Here is a 25,883-nt window from a genome sequence, read left to right as displayed (position 1 = left end):
GGATTGGAAACAGATGCAGAGTACGCAGCAAAATCAGCTTACATTATACCTGAAAAAAGCTCTAGCAGAATAAAGCTCATCACACAAATACAGAGAACAGGACGTGTTCCGCTCTGCACCGACAGACACAGTACATCCCACTTGTGCCAAAGTTGCAAACAATTTCATTACATATGACAATTGCATGTGTTATTAGGCATCATTTCAGCTGCTAACACATCTCTGTTTTACGCTCTCTATGTACCCCATCTGTGTCACACCTGTCTGTCTACCCCTCCCCATTAGAATGTAAGCTCTCACGAGCAGGGCCCTCTTCCCTCATGTGCTTATCCTTTCTTACTTAAATAATCTTCAACTGCACCACATCCAGCAGTCTTCTGCCACCTGATACTTATTCCAGTGTCATCTGCTGATGTAACTATGTTTATTTACCCTGTACTTGTCCTATACTATCATCAACTGTAAGTTGCTGTTTTCCTGTTAGACTGCGTAGGGAATATAATGTGACCATAGCAGCATAAACGCACCGTCTGGGCTTCCGGAGCGCCTCTCGAGGCATCACCTTGACTTGGAAGGGGTTAACGTTTTGTGGTGGGAGGAACGTAGATGGAAGGACCGGGAGGCTATTGGCTGGATTGTGGATAGGGGCTATACTGCCATGCATATAGGTTGCTGAATTAGTACTTCCTGTCTCTTTCAGTTCTTCACGTGAGGCTGCAAGTATTACCATTCCATTCAGTAATTCACAGTTTCATTTCCTCTCTCTTTCTGCCACTTCTACTTTCCTATTCCTACTGCTGCATTCACTCTCCTATTCCTAACTTTTATTCCTTACTGTGCCTCTCCTCTCCCCTGTGTCTTCTTCTGTATCTGCTAACCCCTCAGCCCCCCCCCCCCCTCCCTTGTGTTATGGCGGCCCGTTCCCGTCCTAGCCGCAGCGCTGGCCTCCCCGCCCGGCTTTTGGACTCCTCTACTGTCCTGCCTGCCCGGGGTAGCCCTGCTGCGGCTGCCGTACGGGAGACGAGGGCCGTGCGCGGCCGGGCTCGGCCGCCCGCCCGCGCTCCCCCGCATTCGCGCTCTCCGTCTCCGTCCTTGCTGCTGTTAGCGGCGGTGGATGGAGTGCCGGGGAGCCAGGGGTGTCTTAGGCAGCCTGCCAGGGACGGCGTTCTGCCGTCCCTGACCCCGCCGCTTGGTGCAGCGGATGGCCACACGGGTCACGTGGGTGGGGACGGAGCTCCCGCCCTGCGGCCCGGCGGCTCTCCCCCACCAGTGGGGACAGTCTTGTTGTGGGAGTTCATCCTGCTGTCAGCAGGGGGCGGGTGGGGGGTCGCGCGGCTGCCGGACGCAGGCAGTCTGGGCAGCGCGCGCGTGCCGCAGATCAACCACACAGCAGGGGGGCCCATATGAGGCCTACCCCCTCTGTGATCCCTTCCTTACCATTGCCTGTCCTGTCAGCGCCCTCCCGCGTCGGGGTGAGGCCTCGCCCCCGCTCCGCGGCTGCGGGGGGGCCTTGCCGGTTACTGTTAGTGTGGGGCCTGTCGTGCGGGGGCGTGCCGCGTCCGCCCGCGGTGGGGCGGCCCGCCCGACCTCTCCTGCCGTGGATGGGTCTGGGGCGCCGGTCCCTTCCAGGGTGCCTCGCTTGCCTGGTAGTTCTGCCGCCGCCGCCAGTGGCCGCGCGGCTCCTGCCGGACCCCGGCCGGGGTCTCGGCTGCCGGTCACTCACTCCATAAGGGGGCGGCATTCGCATTCGCATATGGCTCACGAACCATCTCCTCCTTCCCGCGTCCGGCCGTCTCCTGCCGACGCTTCTGCGGTCAGCTCTCAGTCCGACGTCGCGCTGCCCCCTTCTAGTAGTGACGACTCTCCGATTTCTCCTCCTGTGGCCGACGCTCGGGTTAGTAGACGGTCGCGGCGCCGGCGGTTTGGCCGCGGTTTAGCGCAACAGGACAGTTGTGCCGTGATTCCCGATAGTGAGGGATCCTCCAGGTCCTTGCTCCCGACGGGAGGTTTGCGTACCTCCGGCGGGGCACGCGACTCGCGTGGCGGGTCTGGTCTTCCTTCGCCTGCCACTGCGGCTGCACCCTTGGTGGATGCCACCGTCTTGTCTGCCATTTGTGCCGCTGTGGTGTCGGCGGTGGCTCCCTTGTTATCCTCCGTACCCGGGGGACTGGGGCGGCCCACTGCATCTTTGGTGGATAGCATCGCGCAATCTCTTATCCCGCTTCTGTCCTCTCCCGGCGGCTGCGGGTCCGGTGGTGGAGCAGGGGAACAATGTCTCTTTTGTCTCCACAGCCGCGGACGTCGGGTCAGCAATGGAGTCAGCTGGTGCATCCACGAGCCGTCCGGTGGCCGTTGGGACGGACGGTGTTCCCTCTTGTGCAGGTGAGTATTCCTCGGACCCCAACTGGTGCAGGGGGAGCGCGGTTACACCCCGTAGCGGCTTGGGTTCGGGTACTCGCTCCAGTTCCTCTAGCATAGGCAGCAGTGCAGGTGGGATTTCCGGCAAGCGCAGCAGGTGCAGGCGTCGGGGCACGGATTCTTCCCTTGCCTCCACGTCCTCGGAGGGTCTGTCCTCCTCAGATGGTGGCTTGCACAGGGTTAAGCGTCGCAGACGGCGCGAGCGTCGGTATTCCACCTCGTCCGCCTCCCAAGTATAGGTGGAGTCGGACACCGTTCACTGCGCTAATACGGCTGTGCAACGTGGACTCAGGCCCCGGGTCCGGGACCGTATTCGTAAGGGCCAATATGTCAATATTTTTGCTCTTACTAGCGACGATCTTAAAGCCTTGCTTTCAGCTAAGAAAAAGGGGCAGGGTAGCGAGGACGCTTTGCGGTCCTACCCGAATTGGGTGCGCTGCATGTTAATCTTTGCGGCGTGTTACCTAGAGACGCGGCCGGACGAACACATGAACGTGGTGCGCTATCAATTCCTCATACACGTTCTGTACCATAAGACGAGGATTTCCGCCGCAAACAACACGGGCGGCTGATCTATAACTTCGGTAAAAAAGATGTGGAATTGTGATCTGAACTGACCCAGGGTTCGGCCGGCACTGATGAAGGCGGCACGGCAAGACGATGGGAAAAACGACCTGCCTCTCATTCTGCCGGCTTTCACGGCGGTGCAGGGCGCGCGGGGCATGGCAAATGCTTCGCTTTTAATAATGCCCAATGCGACTTGAGGGGGCGGTGTCGTTTTCGTCACTCCTGTATCAGATGTGGCGGGAGCCACGGGATTAAGGACTGCCCCAGTCCATGGACCGGGAGTGCTTCTGGCTCGCAGACCCGGCAGAGTCGCGCTCCCGCGGCCACCGGCGTTGGCCACAGCCCCCACCCCAATTAGACTTCAGGCGCTCATTCCCTGGCTGCGACAGTACCCGCGGCCGGTGGACGCCCAATTTTTACACTCTGGTTTCGCGTCGGGTTTCCCCTTGCGATACATGGACGGGTGGGTCCCGGGGCGGGTATGAACCTGCGTTCGGCTCGGGAGTTTCCGGACGTGCTCCGGCAGAAGGTGGAGGCAGAGGTGGCATTAGGGAGAATGATAGGCCCTTTCCGGGAACCCCCCTTGCCAGATTTGGTCTTGTCCCCCGTAGGCATAGGCCCCAAAAAGACTGCGGGCAAATTTCGCCTCATACAGCATCTTTCCTGTCCTCTGGGGTCCTCAGTTAATGATGCTATCCCTTCTGACCAGTGTAGGGTTGTTTACCTATCCTTTGATTCGGCCATAGACACCATCCGGTCTTTTGGCCCGGGGGCAGTGATGTGTAAATTGGACATACAGTCAGCATTTCGTCTCCTTCCGCTGCACCCTTCCGCCTTCCGGTTTATGGGTTTTAAGCTGGACGACGGCTATTACATCGATCGGTGCCTCCCTATGGGCTGTTCTATCTCTTGCGCCTACTTCGAGAGATTCAGTTCTTTCCTTCACTGGTGTCTCGAGCAAGCAACGGGCGAAAGGGGAATTTCGCACTACTTGGACGATTTTCTTTTTATCGGACCCTCAGACTCACCTCGCTGCGTCAACTTGCTGCAGGGGGCTCTGGCCCTCTTCGCACACTTCGGGGTTCCGGTGGCACCAGAAAAGACGGAGGGTCCCTCCGCCTCCTTGGTTTACCTCGGGATTCAGATTGATACGGTCAGTGGTCTATGTAGGCTCCCTGCGGACAAGGTGTTGCGTTTACACGACGGTATCCTATATGCGCTGGCTGCGGGCAAGCTCACTCTCAAGCAGGCTCAATCCTTATTTGGCCTGTTTAACTTTGCTTGCAAGGTGATCCCCATGGGCAGGGTTTTCTGTAGAAAATTGGAACGGGCCACCGTGGGGGTTAGACACCCGCACCATTTCCTTAGGTTGTCCCTCGAAATCCGACGGGATTTACGTATTTGGGACGTCTTTCTTGTTCGTTTCAACGGCATCTGTATTTGGCAAGAGGCGGTCGTGTCTAGCCGTCCCTGGAGCTTTTCACGGACACCTCTGGCGCTTTCGGGTTCGGAGCTTATTTCGCGGGCCGCTGGTGCGCGTCTCCTTGGCCGCATGCCTGGCTTAGCAAGGGCCTCACTACGAACATGCTGTTGCTGGAAATTTTTCCCATTCTGGTCGCTTTGGAATTATGGTGCGATTCTCTGCGTAACAAACATGTTGTCTTCTTGTGCGACAATTTGGGCGTGGTTTTTGCCATAAACCGCCAAAAATCCACGTCCTTAACGGTCCTGCGGGTCATTGCGCAGATAGTCCTGCTATGTTTGGTGAACAACATTACGTTGCGAGCCAAGCATGTCCCTGGCGTGCGTAACGAAATTGCAGATCCCCTGTCTCGCGGCGATTTGCAGCGGTTTAGGCGCTTGGCTCCGGCAGCTCTAATCCATGGGGAATCATGTCCTGCTTATGTGTGGCAGGTCATCCACCCGGATTGGAGGCGTTAGCCCACCGGTCATTGGCCCCTGCAACGTTTGCAGCCTATCGGGCTGCCTGGGAGCGGTGGTGTCGCTTCCTCCTGGAGAGAGGCCAGTGTGGTAAGACCTCTCATGATTTACTTTTAGACTACATCTGGGTTTTGTACTCCGACGGGATTTCGCGGGTGTCTGTTAACAGGGTTCTGGCAGGTATATCCTACTGTCTGCAGCTTCGGGGGGAAGCGGATTTTACGAAGTCCTTTTTCCTCCGGCGGGTGTTGAAAGGTTGGGCTCGGGCGACCCCGCCCCTCCCGGATACTCGCCAGCCGATCACTGGTGCTTTGCTGAGGCGGATTTTGGGATCCCTACAGAGCATTTGTTCTTCGGGATACGAGGTTCGCCTCTTCATGGCGGCCTTTACGATGGCCTTCCACGGTGCGTTCAGGGTGGGTGAGCTGGTGTCCGTCTCTCGGGCTTCTGCCTCGCCCATGCTGGAGGCCCACGTCGTCGTCCGCCCCGACGGTTTGTTGTGTAGGATTCAGCGCTCCAAGACTGACGTAGTCGGCAGGGGGCAGTGGGTTCGAATGGGTCAGGCTCGTGCGCGGGGCATTTGTCCGGTTGCCGCGGCCCTGGCTTATTCGTCCATATGGCCTCCGACGCCCGCCGGGTGGCTCGTCCATAGTGACGGTTCCCTGTTGACCAGATATCAATTCCGGTCGGTTTTGGGGCGTTGCATTTTGTACCTGGGTCTATCTCCGGCCGACTATGGGACTCACTCTTTCCGCATCGGCGCTGCTTCAGCTGCCGCTGCGGCGGGTTGGTCCGAGGTCGAAGTCCGGGCACTGGGTAGGTGGAGGTCTGGTGCAGTCAGACGATATATCAGGCCTTTTCCTCCCAGTGCGCCCCTTTGAGGACTAGCCGCTCGTCGCAGTTGCACTTTGTGATTGCGGGGGCCTTGAGGAATTTTTGTTTTATCGTTGGTTTTAATTACGGCTTTTGACGGCTAACGAAGTTTTGTGTTTTTGCCTCAAGTCCCCGTTAGGGATGCAGTTAGGTTACCCATTTACACATACTTTCTTTATTTCGTTTATTAACCTTCGTCACACCCTTCTTTTGCAGGACGGTGGTTAGATCTGCACTTTATATGGTTTGTCGGCCATTCATACGTCTACTGGCTGTCCGTGTCGGCTCTGGCCTGCGACACAACCCGGTTTCCGGAGCTGCAGGCTGTGCGCTGGTTGGGGCATAGAGGCCTCCGCTGGGATGGCCTGCGGGACTGGTTTCGGGCGGCAGTTGGCCGCTTTGGGTACCCACTATTTTTGGTCTTGCATCTGGGTGGCAATGATTTGAAGCGCCGCACGGGGCTTGACATTCGCCTCGAGATTAGACGTCAGCTGCTGGAACTTATGGCTGACTGGCCGTTTTGCCTGATCCTCTGGTCAGACATCGTCCCTCGGCGGTTTTGGCGCGGAGCCTTTAACCCCAGGGCGATTGACCTGGTTCGGAGGCGGGTCAATTCGGTTGTTGGTCGTGCTGTCCTCCAGCATGGCGGGCTGGTCGTGCCGCACGGTGGTATCTCCTACCGTGATCCGACACAATACTGGTCTGACGGGGTGCATTTGTCGCCGGCTGGCATGCTGATCTTCCTGGAGGACATTATTCGCGTTCTTAGGTCCCTTTAGATAGTTTTTATTCACGTTCTTAGGTCCCTTTAGATAGTTTTCTCTTTTGATAGTCCATTTGGGTTTTTTCATGCGTTAGTCTGTGTTCCGCTTTCTTAGGTCTCTTTAGTTAGTTTTTCTGGATTTCGTTGTGTGGGTTTTGAGTTCGGTGGCAGGTTGGTAACCTGGCAGTTGGCCGGTTTCTGAACGGTTACCTAATTTTAATTTTGAGTTCAAGGTTGGTAAGTTTGGGTGTACTTTGAGGTAATTTTATAGTTTATATAATTAGTTTACGGGCATCATTTTACCAAGTGGGTCCATATACAGTAATTGATATACAAACATATGTGGATGGCGGGGCCGGTGGCCCAATTTTTATCCCGTAGGGGCGGAGCGTACCTCCGTCCCTACAACTGTTGGTGTACAGGGGTAGTGGCAGAAGGTCGACCCCTGTCCTTGGATTTTTGATTTTCGATGTCTGGGATGGAGGCAGGAGGCCGATCCCGGAACATCTGGGGCAGAAGGCTCCCTCACACATATGTTTTTTATTGCTTGTTTTTGCTGTATTATAATTTTGATCACCCATGTTACGTTTATTATGTTTAACCGTTCTTCTCCCCGCCACCTTAGTTAGAGAGGGAAGTCTGCATTTTAGTTTTAGTATTTAATAGGCCTTCCTCTCAGTCAGAAAATAAAAGCTGACCCCTTTCACGCCAATTACAGTTGTGGTGTCTTTATTTTATAGGATAAGTGGCGCGTGGATGCATCTGACGTGTGAGGTTTATGATTATTTGTTTATGTATTCTGAAATTGGGCGCTGCGGAACCCTTGTGGCGCCATATAATTAAAGGATAATAATAATAATAATCTCTACTACAGCAGAAACGACTGGTCTTTTGTATACTAAAATAAGAAATATGTACAAATGTGTCCTCGTACAACTAGCGTCTATACAGCCAGAGACACCTGCTGCGACTGGGGCACTCCATGACGTGTAGCCTGCCTTTAAATATTTGTATCACAGACACAGCGGCACACCACTCATAGGGCACTGCAGACTCTGGGCTGCGACTGTAACCACACAGGAATTCGTTTTACACACACACATAAAGCCACAGATCACAACGAAACTTAGCATGAGAAAAAGCTGCAGCTGCTGCATGGTAGCACTTCCTACACAGGCTCAGACTCGGTCACACACAGATGTACAAATGTCGCACACCCCATTGATCAGTGTGATCTAGCAGCAGTAGTGACAGTATGCGGGTACGCTCGGGTACGGACAGTAGCGGATCTTGCCACGGGCAAGCAGGACTTTTGCCCGGGGCGCCGCCTTCCGGAGGGCGCAGGGCGCCATCTGGAGGGCGCCGCACCAGGGCAAGATCCGCTGCTGTTGTGTGCCCCCCGCTGCCCGCTGCTGCCGCTGGCCGCTGCCCCCCCGCTGCCGCTGGGAAGGGAAACTAGACGCGTACGCGTCTAGTTTCCCTTCATGGAGAGGTCCTTTACTGTGCGGTGCGCGATGACGTCATCGCGCACCGCACATCATTTCAGTCTGTACAGGGGGCGTGAATGACCACGCCCCCTGTACGAAGCCACGCCCCCTAATGCCGCCCCGGGCGCCAGAAGCCCCGGAACCGGCCCTGGGTACGGAGTACCCTTGAGAATTTGGCAGCAGGTACGCAGTACCAACTGCCACACACTTTGCAACCGTAACTGCCATTACCACATTTATAATGCGCCACAAAGTAACAAGACCATGGTACTTTGTCAGGGTTACTGGGAACACGACAGTGACGTCACATCACACTTCCTCCTCTGGCGGCTGTGGCTGGCGTGAAGAGAGGAGCCTGATTACACTTTCCCGCTGTGTCCCTTGCTGGGAGCAGCACTCAGCTCGAGTGACGCATCAGCACTGAGTGGCTTTTGTTCTTCACAGGCTGGGCTGCTAGGCATGTCTCTGGCTTCACTGTGTGGGGTAATTAATTTCTAATATAATGTGTACACTACTATATATTTCTATTGTAATGTGGACACTACTATATATTTCTATTATTATGGGGGTATTACTATATAGAGTGGGGCAAAAAAGTATTTGGACAGCCACCGATTGTGCAAGTTGACCCACTTAAAAAGATGAGAGAGGTCTGTAATTTCCATCATAGGTACACTTCAACTGTGAGAGACAGAATCTAAAGAAATAACAGGAAATCACATTGTATGATTTTTAAACAATTTACTTGTATATTCTTGTGGAAAATAAATATTTGGACACCTACCAAGCAGCAAGATTTCTGGCTCTCACAGACCTGTTACTTCTTCTTTAAGAAGCTCTTCTATCCTCCACTCGTTACCTGTATTAGTGGCACCTGTTTGAACTGGTTATCTGTATAAATGAAACCTGTCCACACTCTCAAACAGTCAGACTGCTACCTCTCCACCATGGCCAAGACCAGAGAGCTGTCTAAGGACACCAGGGACAAAATTGTAGAGCTGCACAAGGAGCTACTCGACAATAGGCAAGAAGCTTGGTGAGAAGAGATCAACTGTTTGCGCAATTATTAAAAAATGGAAGAAATACAAAATCACTGACAATCTCCCTCGACCTGGGGCTCCATGCAAGATCTCACCTCGTGGGGTATCAATGATCTTGAGAACGGTGAGGAATCAGCCTAAAACTACACGGGGGGACCTGGTCAATGACCTCAAGAGAGCTGGGACCACAGTCACAAAGGTTACCATTAGTAACACACTACGTCGTCATGGATTGAAATCCTGCAGCACGCGTCTAAAGTTTGCCAGTGACCATCTGGATGATCCCAAGGAGGATTGGGAGAATGTAATGTGGTCAGATGAGAGCAAAATTTAACTTTTTGGAATAAACTCCACTCGCCGTGTTTGGAGGGAGAAGAATAATGAATGGCATCCCACGAAAATCATACCTACTGTGAAGCATGGGGGTGGAAACATCATGCTTTGGGGCTGCTTTTCTGCAAAGGGGATAGGGCGACTGATCCGTATTAAGGAGAAGATGAATGGGGCCATGTATCGTGACAGAGACGATCGCATCAGTGAAAATGCTTTCGCATCTCACTGTGTGCGCATGTGCAGTGCGGCTGCTGCGTTTGCCCACAAGACATTGGGCTTCAGGCTGCAATAGCTGCTGTTGCTGCGGTCAGCTCTGAATTAGGCCCTTGGTGTGGCCGAGTTACCTGTGACCTGACTCACCAAGAGAGGCTCATTGCCGTGACTTGAACAACAGCGTATGAGGACACTCAAAAGCATATCCTATGCCAAGCAAAGAAGACAGCACCAATCAGTGTTGATGTGGTCTCACAGTCAAATAGAGAGAGAGAGAGAGAGAGAGAGAGAGACGGTTATTAGACTGCTGTGAGCTTGGCCCTCCACTATGTGTTTGATGCTGTTGTCTAGTGCCTCCTGATGAAGGCCCTCTATGGGACCGAAAGCGCTTGAGATGCCACAAGACTTTGTTGGATTCTGTTTAGTATACTAAAATAAAGATGTCATTTTAAATTTATATGAAGCCTGAAGAGTGCCCCCTCTTTGAACTCTCTCTCTCTATATATATATTTATATTTGACTGTAAGACCCCATCAACACTGATTGGTGCTGTCTTCTTTGCTTGGCATAGGATATGCTTTTGAGTTTTGAGTGGCGTACTCTACAGATGTGTCCTCATACGCTGTTGTTCACACAGGTACATACAGAAAATAAAGCAACAAACATAAAATGGCCTAGAACTTTGAATGCTTAATAGTCATTCTGCTGCAGTGGCATGTAGCCACACATGCCATGCTCCCCTGGCAAAGCCAATGTCCACAGTCCCTGGTGCTACAAACTGTTCCCTGCTCAATGGCCTCTAGCAGGTATCAGTGCAATGCACTGTGGGTGTTTGGGAGTTTCCTGCTGACTTCCCGCTGTCTCTGGGGGAGCTGGAAAACCCGGACATCTGTTTCTCCAGCTGCAGCTGTGCAAATCAGAAAAGATACAGTAGATAGGAAAGGATTGTCTCTTTGTTGGCGCACTTTAGAAAGAAAGGTAAGTATAATTAAAATGTAACTTTTATTAACATACAGTTATAAATCGCCCACTGGTGTGAAAGATTGTAAGGCAAATAATTACAAAACATACAAATAAATAAAATACTGAATACACTGATGTGTCTTTATTTGTAGAATTATTGTGTGTGTATGTTCATTTTCCAAAGACCACCTTAATTAATTTACTTGAATTAAATCCCTATTTAGGGTTGTCTAATCATATAGGGTGTATTTATGGAATTTTGGTAAAGTATTGGAGCTATCTATTGTACCGATATAGTACTGTGGGGTATAGGCATATCAATAATCTCGGTTCTAGCTTGTGCTTCCCCTATGCACTACACAGAATAAGGCTGTGTGATGTGTTAGTTTATCTCAACAGGGCACACTTAAATTAGTATACCTAAAATATGGCTCTCTTTCTTAATTTTAGCATGAGGATCTCACTAACAAACTATGTCTCATGGACACTGTAGCAGCGGACACTTATCACCTCTGTATCCTCATTCCTTACTTATACAATGCTCTTCAGGAAAGGCTTATACATTAATGTATAACTTGTATGTGCATTAATATGTCACGTTGTTATTGCATTAGCATTAGCGTCTAGTGAGTAAAGCAATTTACTGGTAAGGCTTCAAGCCGTCATATGAAAAATATGTTTTAAACTAGCGTGTTGCTGCAAGATGCACTCATATAATTCAAAGGTGCAGTTCTAATATTTACACTATCATATTAGATTGACGTGTTATTGCGGGATGCACTCATCTTACACATATCAAAGGTGCAGTTCTGGCGTTTATATTATCATATAGGGGTATAATTCTGACAGATATACGCAGTTCACTATATCAAGTGTATAAGCTCTTCCCATCACTCATTCAGGAGAAGAACTTAAATGCATTCAATTAGGTCATACAGTCTGTTTGACCAAGCTAATAGATCCCGCTGTATAGGCAGATGGTATCTCTGATTGAATTATTATGAACTATGTCAGTCCTGTTTTACACCCTCACCACAGGTTAGCGTGCTCACGCTGCTCTTAAACCGCCTAATCCCGATATATAATCTTAATACTCAGTTCTTTCATATGATGTGTTAATTTGGATCAGCAGAATACACTTAAATTACGGCTCTCCCTCTTAGATTTAACATAGGAGTCTCACTGAAGAGCAATGTCTCATGAACATTATAACAACAGACACTTGTCGCATCTGTGTTCCTATTCATAAATTGTACTTCATATATTTATTCACTAGTGCATATCATACGTGTGCATTGATATGTCATGTTATTAGCACATAGTAAGTGAGGCTGTTAGCTGGTAATATTTCAGGCCGTCATTAAAAAATTATGTATTTTAAACTAACACTGTTGCTGCGGGATGCACACATATTTTACATATCGAAGGTGCAATTCCGGCTTTACAATATCATCTAGGAATTATATGGGTACAATTCTAGTAGATATAAATGGTTCACTATATCACTTTACAGTGTGCGGATTCTCCCCTTTGTATTCAATTAAATCATACAGTCTATTCGACCAAGCTGGAGGGTACCGCTTTTTAAGCAAATGATATATTTTGTGAATTGTTATGAACTATGCCAATCTAGTTATGCACCCTCTCCACGGGCTGGCGTGCTCACGCCGTTCCCAAATCGCCTAAACCCGCTTTGCAGCCTTAATTATCAATCCTTTCTGTGTGGTACATTCTATATCTTCGTTCTCCTAAATTTCATTAATTCTCATACACACATACATATTTATAATTCATTTTTTAAGTTTGACACATGATAAACGAGCTGGCGTGCTACCGCCGCTCCACGTGCACGTTTCACACTCGCTTCCTCAGGGCAAATTCAGAAAACCCAGAATTATAATTCAGAAAACCCAGAATTATAAATCTCCACTGCAGGTGCAAAATGAGCAGGTCTATATATATATATATATATATATATATATATATATAAACAGAAGATAACGACAAAGGCGGCACTCAGCAGACTTGTAAATGATGAAAAGCTGGTTAGTTTATTCAGACATGTTTCGGGGACAACCCCGTCCTCAGGGCCTAACTAGCCAAATGGATGTCATGACAAGTATATATACACATAGACAGGTGCAAAACATAATAAAACAATTATACTCACCTGTTCAACGGCGCCTGACTCCCGCTCGTGGGTCCGGTCACCAGTCGCGTCGCCTCCCGCTGACGTCAGCGGCATGCCGCGTCATCCACCCGTCTCCATGGAAACCCCCGGAGGGCGTCAGTACGCTGCCCTGCCGCCTGCCTCTCACGGGGGACGTCTTGCTGGAGTAGCCAACCACCGCTGAGTGTCGGGCCGCGTCACAGGTGTTGCATAGCAACCTAGGAAAAAAACAATAACAAACATTGACAGTGCAGTGAATAGACATACGATCAAGGTGCATTAAAAGCATAAGTCATGTACTGTAAATATTACTAGTACTAACTAGTGGAGTAAAACCTCTGGCAGCCCCATTTTACCAATTTGCCAATGGACATTAGTTTAAGTATTATATTCATTATATAATGATAGTTATAAATGGGATCCAATACTATACTATCTAAACTAGAGGTCTATAGGAAACACTGGATGCCTAGGTTCTCATTGAGACCCCCAGGCGACAGTGTACCTAATTGAAAAATCCAGCGCGATTCCCTCTGCAACAGGATCCTGTCCCTATTACCTCCCCTGAGTGTGCTAGGTATATGATCAATCAAAATGGCCCTAATGCTGGCCACCCCATGCTTTGCCTGGAGACAATGCCGGGCGAAGGGTTGATCACTCACTCCTTTCTCATGGGCTTTTTTAATTGCACTTCTATGAAGTGCCATACGCTCGCGGAACTGTCTAATCGTTTTGCCAACATAGGCCAGCCCACATGGGCAAGTGAGTAAATAAACTACATGTGTGGTCGTACATGTGAGGCGGTGCTTAATAAAATACTTCTTGCCCGTTAAGGGGTGTTTAAATGATGTGCCTGTAATCAAAGTATTACATGTGGCACAGCCCAAGCACCTATAGCACCCATTCTTAGACCTAAGAAAATGACATTCACGATTTCTAGTGAGATCTGAAATGTCCAGCTTCATAACATAGTCCCCTATATTTCTACCACGGGTGTGACTTGGTAGTAATGATGTTTCAGCTAAAGTTGATAAAGTGGGGTCAGTCTGTATCATAGGCCACAGACTTTTGGCTCGTATAACTCTATCCCTAGTTGCCGTGGTATATTTATTGACCCAAGGGAGTTTAGGGCCTGACTGTGTCTGCGATCTACTATTGGGGCACAAGGCTTGTGCTCTGGGAATTTTTAATGCCCGAGCCCTGGCTCTCTGTAATTCCTTTATGGGGTAACCCCTTTCTGCAAATTTGTGTAACATTCTATCCATAGTTCTGACTGTTTCATCCGGGTCTGAGGTGATTCGTCGGACCCGCATGAACTGTGAATACGGTAAGCCTCTGCGTAATGAAGGCGGATGGAAACTGCGGTAGGCCATCAATGTGTTCCTATCGGTGCTTTTCACATAGAGTGAAGTGATTAATTGGTCATTTTCAATGGTAATAGTTACATCAAGATAATTGATGGTTCTATCATCAATCACATAAGTGAATTGTACTGCATGTTGAGTGCAATTATGACTAGTGGAAAGAAAACTTGAGGATGAAACCATCAAAAGTAGTAATGATGATTTATATAAAAAATGGCTAAGGATGAAACAAAAGGAGTGTGACTATTTGTATCACGGCATATCCTTATCCGATTATTATAGGAACAACATGATACCCCGGGGATTTAGGATACGCAACTCACCGACGATAGGCCGATATAACACCTCATTTTGCCGTCGGTGGGTTGCGATCCTTAACAAGTGTTCTATGGACCTTATTCTACTGGTCGTTGAAGAGTCTACCAGGGAACTCAACAACATTAGGGAACAACTTTTGGTGTTCGAAGGAGAACATAAACCGGTCCTAACACTTGACACACATACCGATTGGATGACCAAACTAAACACCCAAATGGAACAATACCGTCAAGACCTAGTGCGGTTTAAAAAGGAGAAACTTGGTATTGTCCAAAGAGATTACCAGCAGCGACAGGTTTATCCCTGGCTAGGTGGTACACGCACCCCTCAGGAATATCCAAATCGACGACAACGCGCCCAGCGAGGACGCGAATATTATAGAGGCACCAGTACATCTGCCAGTGAATCGGATGGAACCCCAGGGGTGTCTCACAACCAAGGAGGCCGGATCCCTTTAGGTGCACAGCCACAGGGGACTCAGACTCGTTCCAACCGCACCCCCAGCACAGGTCGCGGACGAGGACGAGGAGGGCGGGTCAAAACCAAAGAGCCATCCGCGCCCAGGCCTCCTCGACCATAAAAGAAACAATATTCAACTTATCTTCCACCCCATTATCTGATATCGAATACCGAACTTTATCAAAAGGACTGTCTTTCGTCCCTACGGTCCCTCCGGACCCGCTTGAGTGGAAGGTAGAGGTACAGCGTTTGAATAGGTCCCTTAGGAGATGTGAATTTTTCAACAGTAGGGAAACTGATTCCTCTTCATCAATGTCGGGGATACCGACACAAGTTCGTAAAATAGCTCCACGCTCACAGTTCGATCCTCCAAGCCTAAATCCATCTATACGAACTTTCACCAGAATGCTGGAGCATGATGTTAACAACCGGACGATACAACCGAATATGACTAAACCCGAATTGGACACACTTAAGGAATTGTCCCAAAGGACAGATATTGTAATCCGTAAGGCGGATAAGGGAGGATCCATAGTCATACAGGATCTTGATGATTATATTAAGGAGAGTGAGCGCCAGCTCAGTGACATCAATACATACAAGCGTTTGACTATGGATCCTACCCGTGATTTCAAGAGAGAGCTGAAAGAAAGAAAAACACCCTAAGGTGAATTTACTCCAGGCGCTGATTGGGGAGATGCACCACAGCAGCTATAACAATATAGGGGTTGGTCAGACCCCCAAAACACAAATGTATACAAAGAAAAGAATTGAAGCGCTAACTTGGTCATATATGAGAGAAGCAGGTCACATGAAAAACCACATATTTAATAATGTAAAAGAATACAATTAAAATGGTATAAAATATACATAGGTGTATATATAAGAAGACACTGGTGGGTGTCAGATCACAAAGCAGCAGTGCCCCTCTCAGTCCTGATACGAATCAATGAGAGCAGTTCAAACCTGTTCCAATAAAACAGTCCCCTAGTGATAGAATCTGGGTGTCCCGTTAATGTTCCATTAGGTATATTTACCACCAGCAGTTGTTCAAGGCGTTTAAGCGGTAGGCATCCGCAGAAGCTTGTCCCTTGTTTGGCTGTATGGAAATTCCACGCTGGGAATGGATGATCTTCTAACGGGAATCCACAAAGTGGGAAGATGGTGGGGACCTGGTCCAGGTGAAGATTCCTCAGGAGATTGAGTTAGCAGGCAGTGGGCACGCACAGCACCAAGCTAACTCAATCTCCTGAGGAATCTTCACCTGGACCAGGTCCCCACCATCTTCCCACTTTGTGGATTCCCGTTAGAAGATCATCCATTCCCAGCGTGGAATTTCCATACAGCCAAACAAGGGACAAGCTTCTGCGGATGCCTACCGCTTAAACGCCTTGAACAACTGCTGGTGGTAAATATACCTAATGGAACATTAACGGGACACCCAGATTCTATCACTAGGGGACTGTTTTATTGGAACAGATTTGAACCGATTTCAAGAGAGAGTTGGATTCTCTCTTGGAATCCGCTGTTGGGCAAGACATCATCTCTCCACAAGTTTGTAAGACGCTTAAGATAGAACATCCAAAGGCTCCCCTGTTTTATACAGTGCCTAAGGTCCACAAAAGTTTGGTGGACCCCCCTGGTCGACCGATTGTATCGGCCAGGGGTTCTTTATATCATCCCATATCTGTTTTCCTTGATGCTTATTTAAATCCATGTGTGCAGACATTGCCTTCATATCTTAAGGATACGACTAACCTTTTGTTACAGCTACAGGAGTTAAGCCCCTTGCCTGAGGGGACCTTATTATGTAGCGCAGACGTCTCCAGCCTCTACACCTGCATTCCCCATGATGCAGGTGTGGAGGCTGTAAGACAGTTGATTCAGGATAATGTCTGCTATCAGGGCCCAGAAATTTCATTCTTTTTGACTTTGTTGGACAGGGTCCTTAGAAGGAATTATTTTGTTTACAATGGTAAATTCTGGTTACAACTAGCGGGCTGTGCGATGGGGTCAGCAGTGGCCCCATCGTACGCGAACGCCTTCATGTTTCAGGTAGAGAAGCAAATGTTTACCATGGACCCCGTCATAGCGACACAGGTCGTCTATTATAGGCGCTACATAGATGACCTAATTGTGCTATGGCGTGGGTCCAAGGAACAACTCATGGCAATATGGGATAGTCATAATTGCACTCAACATGCAGTACAATTCACTTATGTGATTGATGATAGAACCATCAATTATCTTGATGTAACTATTACCATTGAAAATGACCAATTAATCACTTCACTCTATGTGAAAAGCACCGATAGGAACACATTGATGGCCTACCGCAGTTTCCATCCGCCTTCATTACGCAGAGGCTTACCGTATTCACAGTTCATGCGGGTCCGACGAATCACCTCAGACCCGGATGAAACAGTCAGAACTATGGATAGAATGTTACACAAATTTGCAGAAAGGGGTTACCCCATAAAGGAATTACAGAGAGCCAGGGCTCGGGCATTAAAAATTCCCAGAGCACAAGCCTTGTGCCCCAATAGTAGATCGCAGACACAGTCAGGCCCTAACCTCCCTTGGGTCAATAAATATACCACGGCAACTAGGGATAGAGTTATACGAGCCAAAAGTCTGTGGCCTATGATACAGACTGACCCCACTTTATCAACTTTAGCTGAAACATCATTACTACCAAGTCACACCCGTGGTAGAAATATAGGGGACTATGTTATGAAGCTGGACATTTCAGATCTCACTAGAAATCGTGAATGTCATTTTCTTAGGTCTAAGAATGGGTGCTATAGGTGCTTGGGCTGTGCCACATGTAATACTTTGATTACAGGCACATCATTTAAACACCCCTTAACGGGCAAGAAGTATTTTATTAAGCACCGCCTCACATGTACGACCACACATGTAGTTTATTTACTCACTTGCCCATGTGGGCTGGCCTATGTTGGCAAAACGATTAGACAGTTCCGCGAGCGTATGGCACTTCATAGAAGTGCAATTAAAAAAGCCCATGAGAAAGGAGTGAGTGATCAACCCTTCGCCCGGCATTGTCTCCAGGCAAAGCATGGGGTGGCCAGCATTAGGGCCATTTTGATTGATCATATACCTAGCACACTCAGGGGAGGTAATAGGGACAGGATCCTGTTGCAGAGGGAATCGCGCTGGATTTTTCAATTAGGTACACTGTCGCCTGGGGGTCTCAATGAGAACCTAGGCATCCAGTGTTTCCTATAGACCTCTAGTTTAGATAGTATAGTATTGGATCCCATTTATAACTATCATTATATAATGAATATAATACTTAAACTAATGTCCATTGGCCAATTGGTAAAATGGGGCTGCCAGAGGTTTTTACTCAACTAGTTAGTACTAGTAATATTTACAGTACATGACTTATGCTTTTAATGCACCTTGATCGTATGTCTATTCACTGCACTGTCAATGTTTGTTATTGTTTTTTTCCTAGGTTGCTATGCAACACCTGTGACGCGGCCCGACACTCAGCGGTGGTTGGCTACTCCAGCAAGACGTCCCCCGTGAGAGGCGGGCGGCAGGGCAGCGTACTGACGCCCTCCGGGGGTTTCCATGGAGACGGGCGGATGACGCGGCATGCCGCTGACGTCAGCGGGAGGCGACGCGACTGGTGACCGGACCCACGAGCGGGAGTCAGGCGCCGTTGAACAGGTGAGTATAATTGTTTTATTATGTTTTGCACCTGTCTATGTGTATATATACTTGTCATGACATCCATTTGGCTAGTTAGGCCCTGAGGACGGGGTTGTCCCCGAAACATGTCGGAATAAACTAACCAGCTTTTCATCATTTACAAGTCTGCTGAGTGCCGCCTTTGTCGTTATCTTCTGTTTATATTGGGAGAGCTACTCATCTTCCCCAGGAGGGCACCGCAGCTCATTGTCAATACGATTAGGGAGTGCCGGGACTGTTTGCTTGGATATATATATATATATATAGCTTCCCAGACATAACTTTTTCCAGTTATGTATTTACATAATTGTGCCCTAACTGTACATAGTCAAGGTTGCAATGCCCTTGACGGGAATGAAGCAAAACAATTTCCAGCTGGAAAATAGATCCTAAGTTATAATTATGCATTACAGGCCATTGTGCTGTTCTGTTGTCACCTTGTTACACTGTATAACTATATTGTTTCCTTGGTTTTTTTTTTATTTAGGAAAGCAATTTGATGACCCCATGATCTTGAACGCTGCTGTGGCCAATATCATTGTGGCGATAATACTGGGACATCGCATGAGCTACGAAGACCCACAATTTAAGAGACTACTAAGCTTGTCCAATGAAAATATTCGGCTTTTAGGAACGCAGATGGTTTCGGTAATATTATTATTATCATAGATAGGAAGGTACCGTAGTGTACTGCAGCATGGGACAGTGGGAGACGCCCACTTGCACCACTGCAAATCAGTCTCGGTGCTTCTTTACACGCAACATCCGCTGCACCACGAAAACTTGCACATGGAAGGTGAAGTTTCTCTGTCTGACTAAAATAAAAATATGTCCTAGATTCCAATATAAAAATTATCCACTGTAATATCCTCTCAAGAGTACGTGTAAATTAAGGGATGGTTTTAATACTGGCATGTAAAAGGGATTTCTTAAGAATTCAATATTAAACAGATAAAAACTGAAACATGAAATAAGCAACCACCAAAGACATCAGTAATAGAAATACAGATTACAGAGATCATAGTACAGTAGTATTTGAAATGTCCAATCTTATACTCAGCGGTGCAAGCGGGTGGGTACGGCGTACCCTTAAGAATTTAGCCGTGGGTATGCCATACCCACCGCCGCCGGGCCGCTCCCTCCCTCAGCTGCTGCTCACTACACTGCTGCATGAGGGGAGGAGAGCGCAGCGTGCGCCTCTCTTGCCCCTCAGTGTCTACCTTCAATTCGGCGCCGGCCCGTGAGCCAGTCAGAGCTCATGGACTGGCAGCCAAGGCTCCTGATTGGCTGCCGGACCACAAGCTTTGATTGGCTCATGGATCGGTGCCTAATTGAATGTAGACACCCGCACTGCCGCTGGAGACTGAGGGGCAGGAGAGGCGCACGCTGCACTCTCCTCCCCTCACACACAGGACAGCAGCAGCGCGGTAAGCAGCAGGGGAACAGGGGGGGAGGGCACTGTGAGGACATGTGTACCTGGCACTGGGGGCATATCTGGCACTGCGGGGACATGTGTATCTGGCACTGGGGCATTTCTGTGTCTGGCACTGGGGGCATATATGTATCTCGCACTGGGAGCATATCTGGCACTGCGGGGGCATGTGTATCTGGCACTGGGGGTATTTCTGTATCTGGCACTGGGGGCATATATGTATCTGGAACTGTGGGCATATCTGGCACTGGGGGCATATCTGCCACTGTGGGGACATTTCTGTATATGGCACTGGGGGCAATGTATATCTGACACTCTGGGGGCATTTGTGTATCTGGCACTGTGAGGCAAAGTATATCTGGCACTCTGGGGGTATTTGTGTTTCTGGCACTGTGGGGCAATGTGTATCTGGCACTGTGAGGCCATGTATATCTGGCACTGTGGCGGCATTTCTGTATCTGGCACTGGGGGCATATCTGGCACTCGGAGGACATGTGTATCTGGCACTGTGAGGCAATGTATATCTGGCACTCTGGGGGCATTTGTGTGTCTGGCACTGTGGGGCAATGTGTATCTGGCACTGTGGGGCAATGTATATCTGGCACTCTGGGGGCATTTGTGTATCTGGCACTGTGAGGCAAAGTATATCTGGCACTCTGGGGGCATTTGTGTATCTGGCACCCTGGGGGCATTTGTGTATCTGGCACTGTGGGGTAATGTGTATCTGGCACTGTGAGGCAATGTATATCTGGCACTGTGGGGGCATTTCTGTATCTGGCACTGGGGGCATATCTGGCACTCGGAGGACATGTGTATCTGGCACTGTGAGGCAATGTATATCTGGCACTCTGGGGGCATTTGTGTGTCTGGCACTGTGGGGCAATGTGTATCTGGCACTGTGGGGCAATGTATATCTGGCACTCTGGGGGCATTTGTGTATCTGGCACTGTGGGGCAATGTGTATCTGGCACTGTGAGGCAATGTATATCTGGCACTCTGGGGGCATTTGTGTATCTGGCACTGTGGGGCAGTGTGTATCTGGCACTGTGGGGCAATGTATATCTGGCACTCTGGGGGCATTTGTGTATCTGGCACTGTAGGGCAATGTGTATCTGGCACTCTGGGGGCATTTGTGTATCTGGCACTGTGGGGCAATGTGTATCTGGCACTGTGGGGCAATGTGTATCTGGCACTGTGAGGCAATGTATATCTGGCACTCTGGGGGCATTTGTGTATCTGGCACTGTGGGGCAGTGTGTATCTGGCACTGTGAGGCAATGTATATCTGGCACTGTGAGGCAATGTATATCTGGTACTCTGGGGGCATTTGTGTATCTGGCACTGTGGGGCAATGTGTATCTGGCACTGTGGGGCAATGTATATCTGGCACTCTGGGGGCATTTGTGTATCTGGCACTGTGGGGCAATGTGTATCTGGCACTGTGAGGCAATGTATATCTGGCACTCTGTGGGCATTTGTGTATCTGGCACTGTGGGGCAGTGTGTATCTGGCACTGTGGGGCAATGTATATCTGGCACTCTGGGGGCATTTGTGTATCTGGCACTGTAGGGCAATGTGTATCTGGCACTCTGGGGGCATTTGTGTATCTGGCACTGTGAGGCAATGTATATCTGGCACTCTGGGGGCATTTGTGTATCTGGCACTGTGGGGCAGTGTGTATCTGGCACTGTGAGGCAATGTATATCTGGCACTGTGAGGCAATGTATATCTGGCACTCTGGGGGCATTTGTGTATCTGGCACTGTGGGGCAATGTGTATCTGGCACTGTGGGGCAATGTGTATATGGCACTGTGGGGCAATGTGTATCTGGCACTGTGGGGCAATGTATATCTGGCACTGTGGAGCAATGTGTATCTGGCACTATTGGGGTCATATGTGCAGGGGCGTATCTACCTATTGGCCAGGATGGCACTCGCCAGGGGCGCCATCTGTGGAGGGGCGCTGCCCGGCGGTGCCACCAACGACCATGGGGTAGATTCACTGTGTCCCCCACCCACAAGGATGCCCGGCAACGACCACAGAAGGCAGCAGCGCCAAGCACTGTTCTTGTCTCCGGGGTCCGGCACCGCTCCGCAGTCCACACTACAATCAAGTAATTCTGCAAAACTACAGCTCCTAGCAGCCATTGCTGCTGAGAGCTCACAGCAGCAATGGCTGCTAGGAGCTGTAGTCTTGCAGAGTTACTTGATTGTAGTGTGGACTGCGGAGCGGTGCCGGACCCCGGAGACAAGAACAGTGCTTGGCGCTGCTGCCTTCTGTGGGCCTTCTGCCTTCTGCTGCTGCCTTCTTCATTGCGGGCATACACGCCGGGATGACGGGTTGGTCCCTGCTTGGCTGACTCCGAGGTCCACTCAGTGGTGTAATATATATAAGTGGTACTACTGTGTAGCGTGACGTGAATAACGGACAATACTGTGTGGTGTAATGTGAGTAAGGGACACTATGAAGTGGGGTTACTATTGTGTGGCCATGCCCCTTTTTTGGCACACGTGACTACCATATTTTAAATATGGGGGGGCGCCAGTCCCTTACTTTGCCAGGGGTGCTCGGACCCCTAGATACACCCCTGCATATGTGTATCTGCCCCCCTTCTCCATATGTGTATCACACCCCCATTTTCATTGGCCACGCCCCATGTGGCATTTGGCCACACCCATTTTTTGGCACGCGCACACAGTACCTATAAGACATTTTTTTCTACTTGCACCACTGCTTATACTGAAAGTGTGGCAGATGTACCAAGCCTTGGCGAGAGATAACATGAAGAGAGATAAAGTACCAGCCAATCAGCTCCTAACTGCCATGTTACAGACTGCGTGATAAAAAAAAAAGTGTATGGGTGGTCTCATATACACAGCACAATGCATCGACATATCTGCAGATATACTGTATCAGCTATTGGCTGTGCTGCAAGGCCAATGCAATATGTCTATGAACTACTGTATGTCATTCACAAACATATTGCTGATACATACCGGCCGACGGGTGTGCGATATATTGGCCATTCAACTGAATGGCCAATATACAGGCCAGTGTGTACTAGAGCTGATTGATTGGTGCTTTATGTCTCTTCAAGGCTTAGTACATCTGCCTCTATGTGAAAAAAATGACACATCATTTATATAGAAGAGGTAGGGGTATGACAACTGTTACAAGACACTGGAGAAGCCATGACAAGGTGAGCCTGTCTGAATGGCTCCTCTTGTTGGGCACAGCTGTCCCTATCTCGCTACACGTTCCTACTCTGAGGCTCACAGGCAGTGAGGGAAGTTGATTAGCAGAGGTGAGACCCGCTCAGTGCCGGAGTCTACTCACCACTGTGCAATGGAAAGAGAAAGGGGTCAACACAGAGGCTGCAAACAAGCCCGCTCCTCTGTTAATCCAACCCTGCTAAAGGGAGTAGAGAACAGTTGGTGGATGAACTGGGGAGAAGAGCAGAACAGGGTGTGAGATAAGAGCGGAGATAAGGAAGAGGGATGGCAGGCATTGATGAAAAGATGTGTTTTGAGTGAATGTTTGAAGCTGGGGAGCCTGGCAGAAAGACTAATATGAAAGGGAGTGAGTTCCAGAGGAGTGCGGTGCGAAAAGTGAGAGCAACAATAGGTGGAACACCAGAGGGATCAGGAGGGAGTCTGGACACAAATGAGGTTGGAGCTGTACTGTATGAAAGGACAGAGTTATTAAGTGAGGGTCAGAAGTTTGACTTGGTTTCTGAGGGAGCGAGGGGGCGAGGAGCCTATAAGGCCGATTGCAGAGGGGGTGAGATGAGAAAATGAGATGCATGGATAAAGGTTTTGCTGGTGTCTGGGATAGGAAAGAGACTGATCTTAGAGATGTTGTAGAGGTGGAAACGGCCAGAAGTGAGCTATCATGTGAAATTGGTAGGGTGGGGGTCAGGGATGATTTAAGGATGACCCCCAGAGAGCAGATTAGGGGGGCGGCCAGGGGGAAGATGATGAATTTAGTTTTGGACATGTTCAATTTGAAAAAAAGCTAAGACATAGAATATACTTGATAAATGGCACTTCAAAATTGCTATGGGCAACTTCTCTACTCTCCACTCTTTACACTGCTTGATACATTTCCCCCACCAGGTAAATACTGGCCATCTGGCACTTCTAGCAAATACCAGAATGGCTAATCCAGCCCGAAAGCCTGGTGCTCTGCCTCCCGGTGCTCTGCTCTGAAGTCGTCCATGTGATCTAGAATACTGGGGGGAGATTTATCAGTCCATGGAGAGAGATAAAGTGGAAAGCGATAAAATACCAGTCAGTCTAATTCTATCTTTTTTCAATCACAGCCTTTAAATCTCCCCCACTATGCCCAGGGGTTCAGTATGATTTACCGACGGACACAAGGCTGACATTTCAAAATACCGACAGAAGTTTTTGTGTGTCGATGTCGACATAGGTCGACATGGACACCGTATAAGTGTACCGCTGCGCTCGCCATGCTTCAGGTACTATTATATCCTCCCTCCAGGTCCACTAGGATGGTAAAGTATGAACAAGTGTGTTTTGGGGCAAACATTCCTTAAAAACTCCTGTTGGCATTTTGACATGTCGGCATTTCAAATGTCGGTATTCTGACTATGTCAGCATTTTGAACATGCCGGTATAATGAAAGTCGTTATTTTGACCATGCCGGTATTTCAAATGTCAGTATTCTGACTATGTCATCATTTTGAACATGCCGGTATAATGAAAGTCGGTATTTTGACGGTGTCGGTATTTTGACTGTCATTCAATGGCTGTAGGGATTATGACCGTGGGTATTGTGTCCGTCAGTAAATCAACTGCTACCCATGCGCAGTATGCAGAGGCAGAACTCTGGGAGGCAACGAAGTCAGCTGCCGCCGGGCTCCTACTTTGAAGGGGGCACCTATCCTCATGTTCCGTGTGTTCAGCGACATTAATCAATTAAGTTAATTGACAGCAGCCGGTATCTTTTCCATAGCCGACTTCCCCACTAGTCACTACACCTTACAAATCACACCCTCTTTATTATAGATACACTGGAAGCAGACATCTTACTGATGAAGCTATTTGCTCCTATAAAGGAAGCATGATAATTCTAACTATATGAAGTTATTTCTCTGACAATTACAAGTAACTTCATATAATTAGCTGCTCTTGCATAGGAAGTATGAGAATTCTATCTCCATCAGTAAGGTGCATGCTTCCAGTGTAATAGGGTGTGTGTTCTTATCCTGGTTATGACACTTGCAAACTAATTGTCAGAGCAATAATCAGCATTGTGAGTGACTGAGCAGATCTATGTAGTGTGTGGCTGGACCCATACATAGTTCTGCCTAGTTGCAATGGTTTTGTAGTAGCTTCATGTAGTTAGAATCTGCAGGCTTGCTATGCAGGAGCAAAAAATATACACTGCTCAAAAAAATAAAGGGAACACTAAAATAACACATCCTAGATCTGAATGAATGAAATATTCTTATTAAATACTTTGTTCTTTACATAGTTGAATGTGCTGACAACAAAATCACACAAAAATTATCAATGGAAATCAAATTTATTAACCCATGGAGGTCTGGATTTGGAGTCACACTCAAAATTAAAGTGGAAAAACACAGTACAGGCTGATCCAACTTTGATGTAATGTCCTTAAAACACGTCAAAATGAGGCTCAGTAGTGTGTGTGGCCTCCACGTGCCTGTATGACCTCCCTACAATGCCTGGGCATGCTCCTAAAGAGGTGGTGGATGGTCTCCTGAGGGATCTCCTCCCAGACCTGGACTAAAGCATCCGCCAACTCCTGGAAAGTCTGTGGTGGTCTGTTGGTGGA

The 25,883-nt window shown here is 48.8% G+C and overlaps 1 protein-coding gene across 1 annotated transcript in view; it reads left to right on the top strand.

The window, feature by feature from the left end:
- Positions 1-25,883, top strand: part of LOC134910834 (cytochrome P450 2K1-like) — a 66,970-nt gene that overhangs the window by 5,795 nt on the left and 35,292 nt on the right. Inside the window, exon 4 of the mRNA XM_063919218.1 lies at positions 19,117-19,277. Coding sequence (XP_063775288.1) covers positions 19,117-19,277 — 161 coding nt within the window. The remainder of the gene's footprint in view (positions 1-19,116; positions 19,278-25,883) is intronic.

The sequence above is a fragment of the Pseudophryne corroboree genome, chromosome 4, assembly GCF_028390025.1.
Source record: "Pseudophryne corroboree isolate aPseCor3 chromosome 4, aPseCor3.hap2, whole genome shotgun sequence".
Classification (NCBI taxonomy): Eukaryota; Metazoa; Chordata; class Amphibia; order Anura; family Myobatrachidae; genus Pseudophryne; species Pseudophryne corroboree.
The sequence above is the reverse complement of the archived record's forward strand: the minus strand, read 5'-3'. Positions and strand labels throughout refer to the sequence as shown.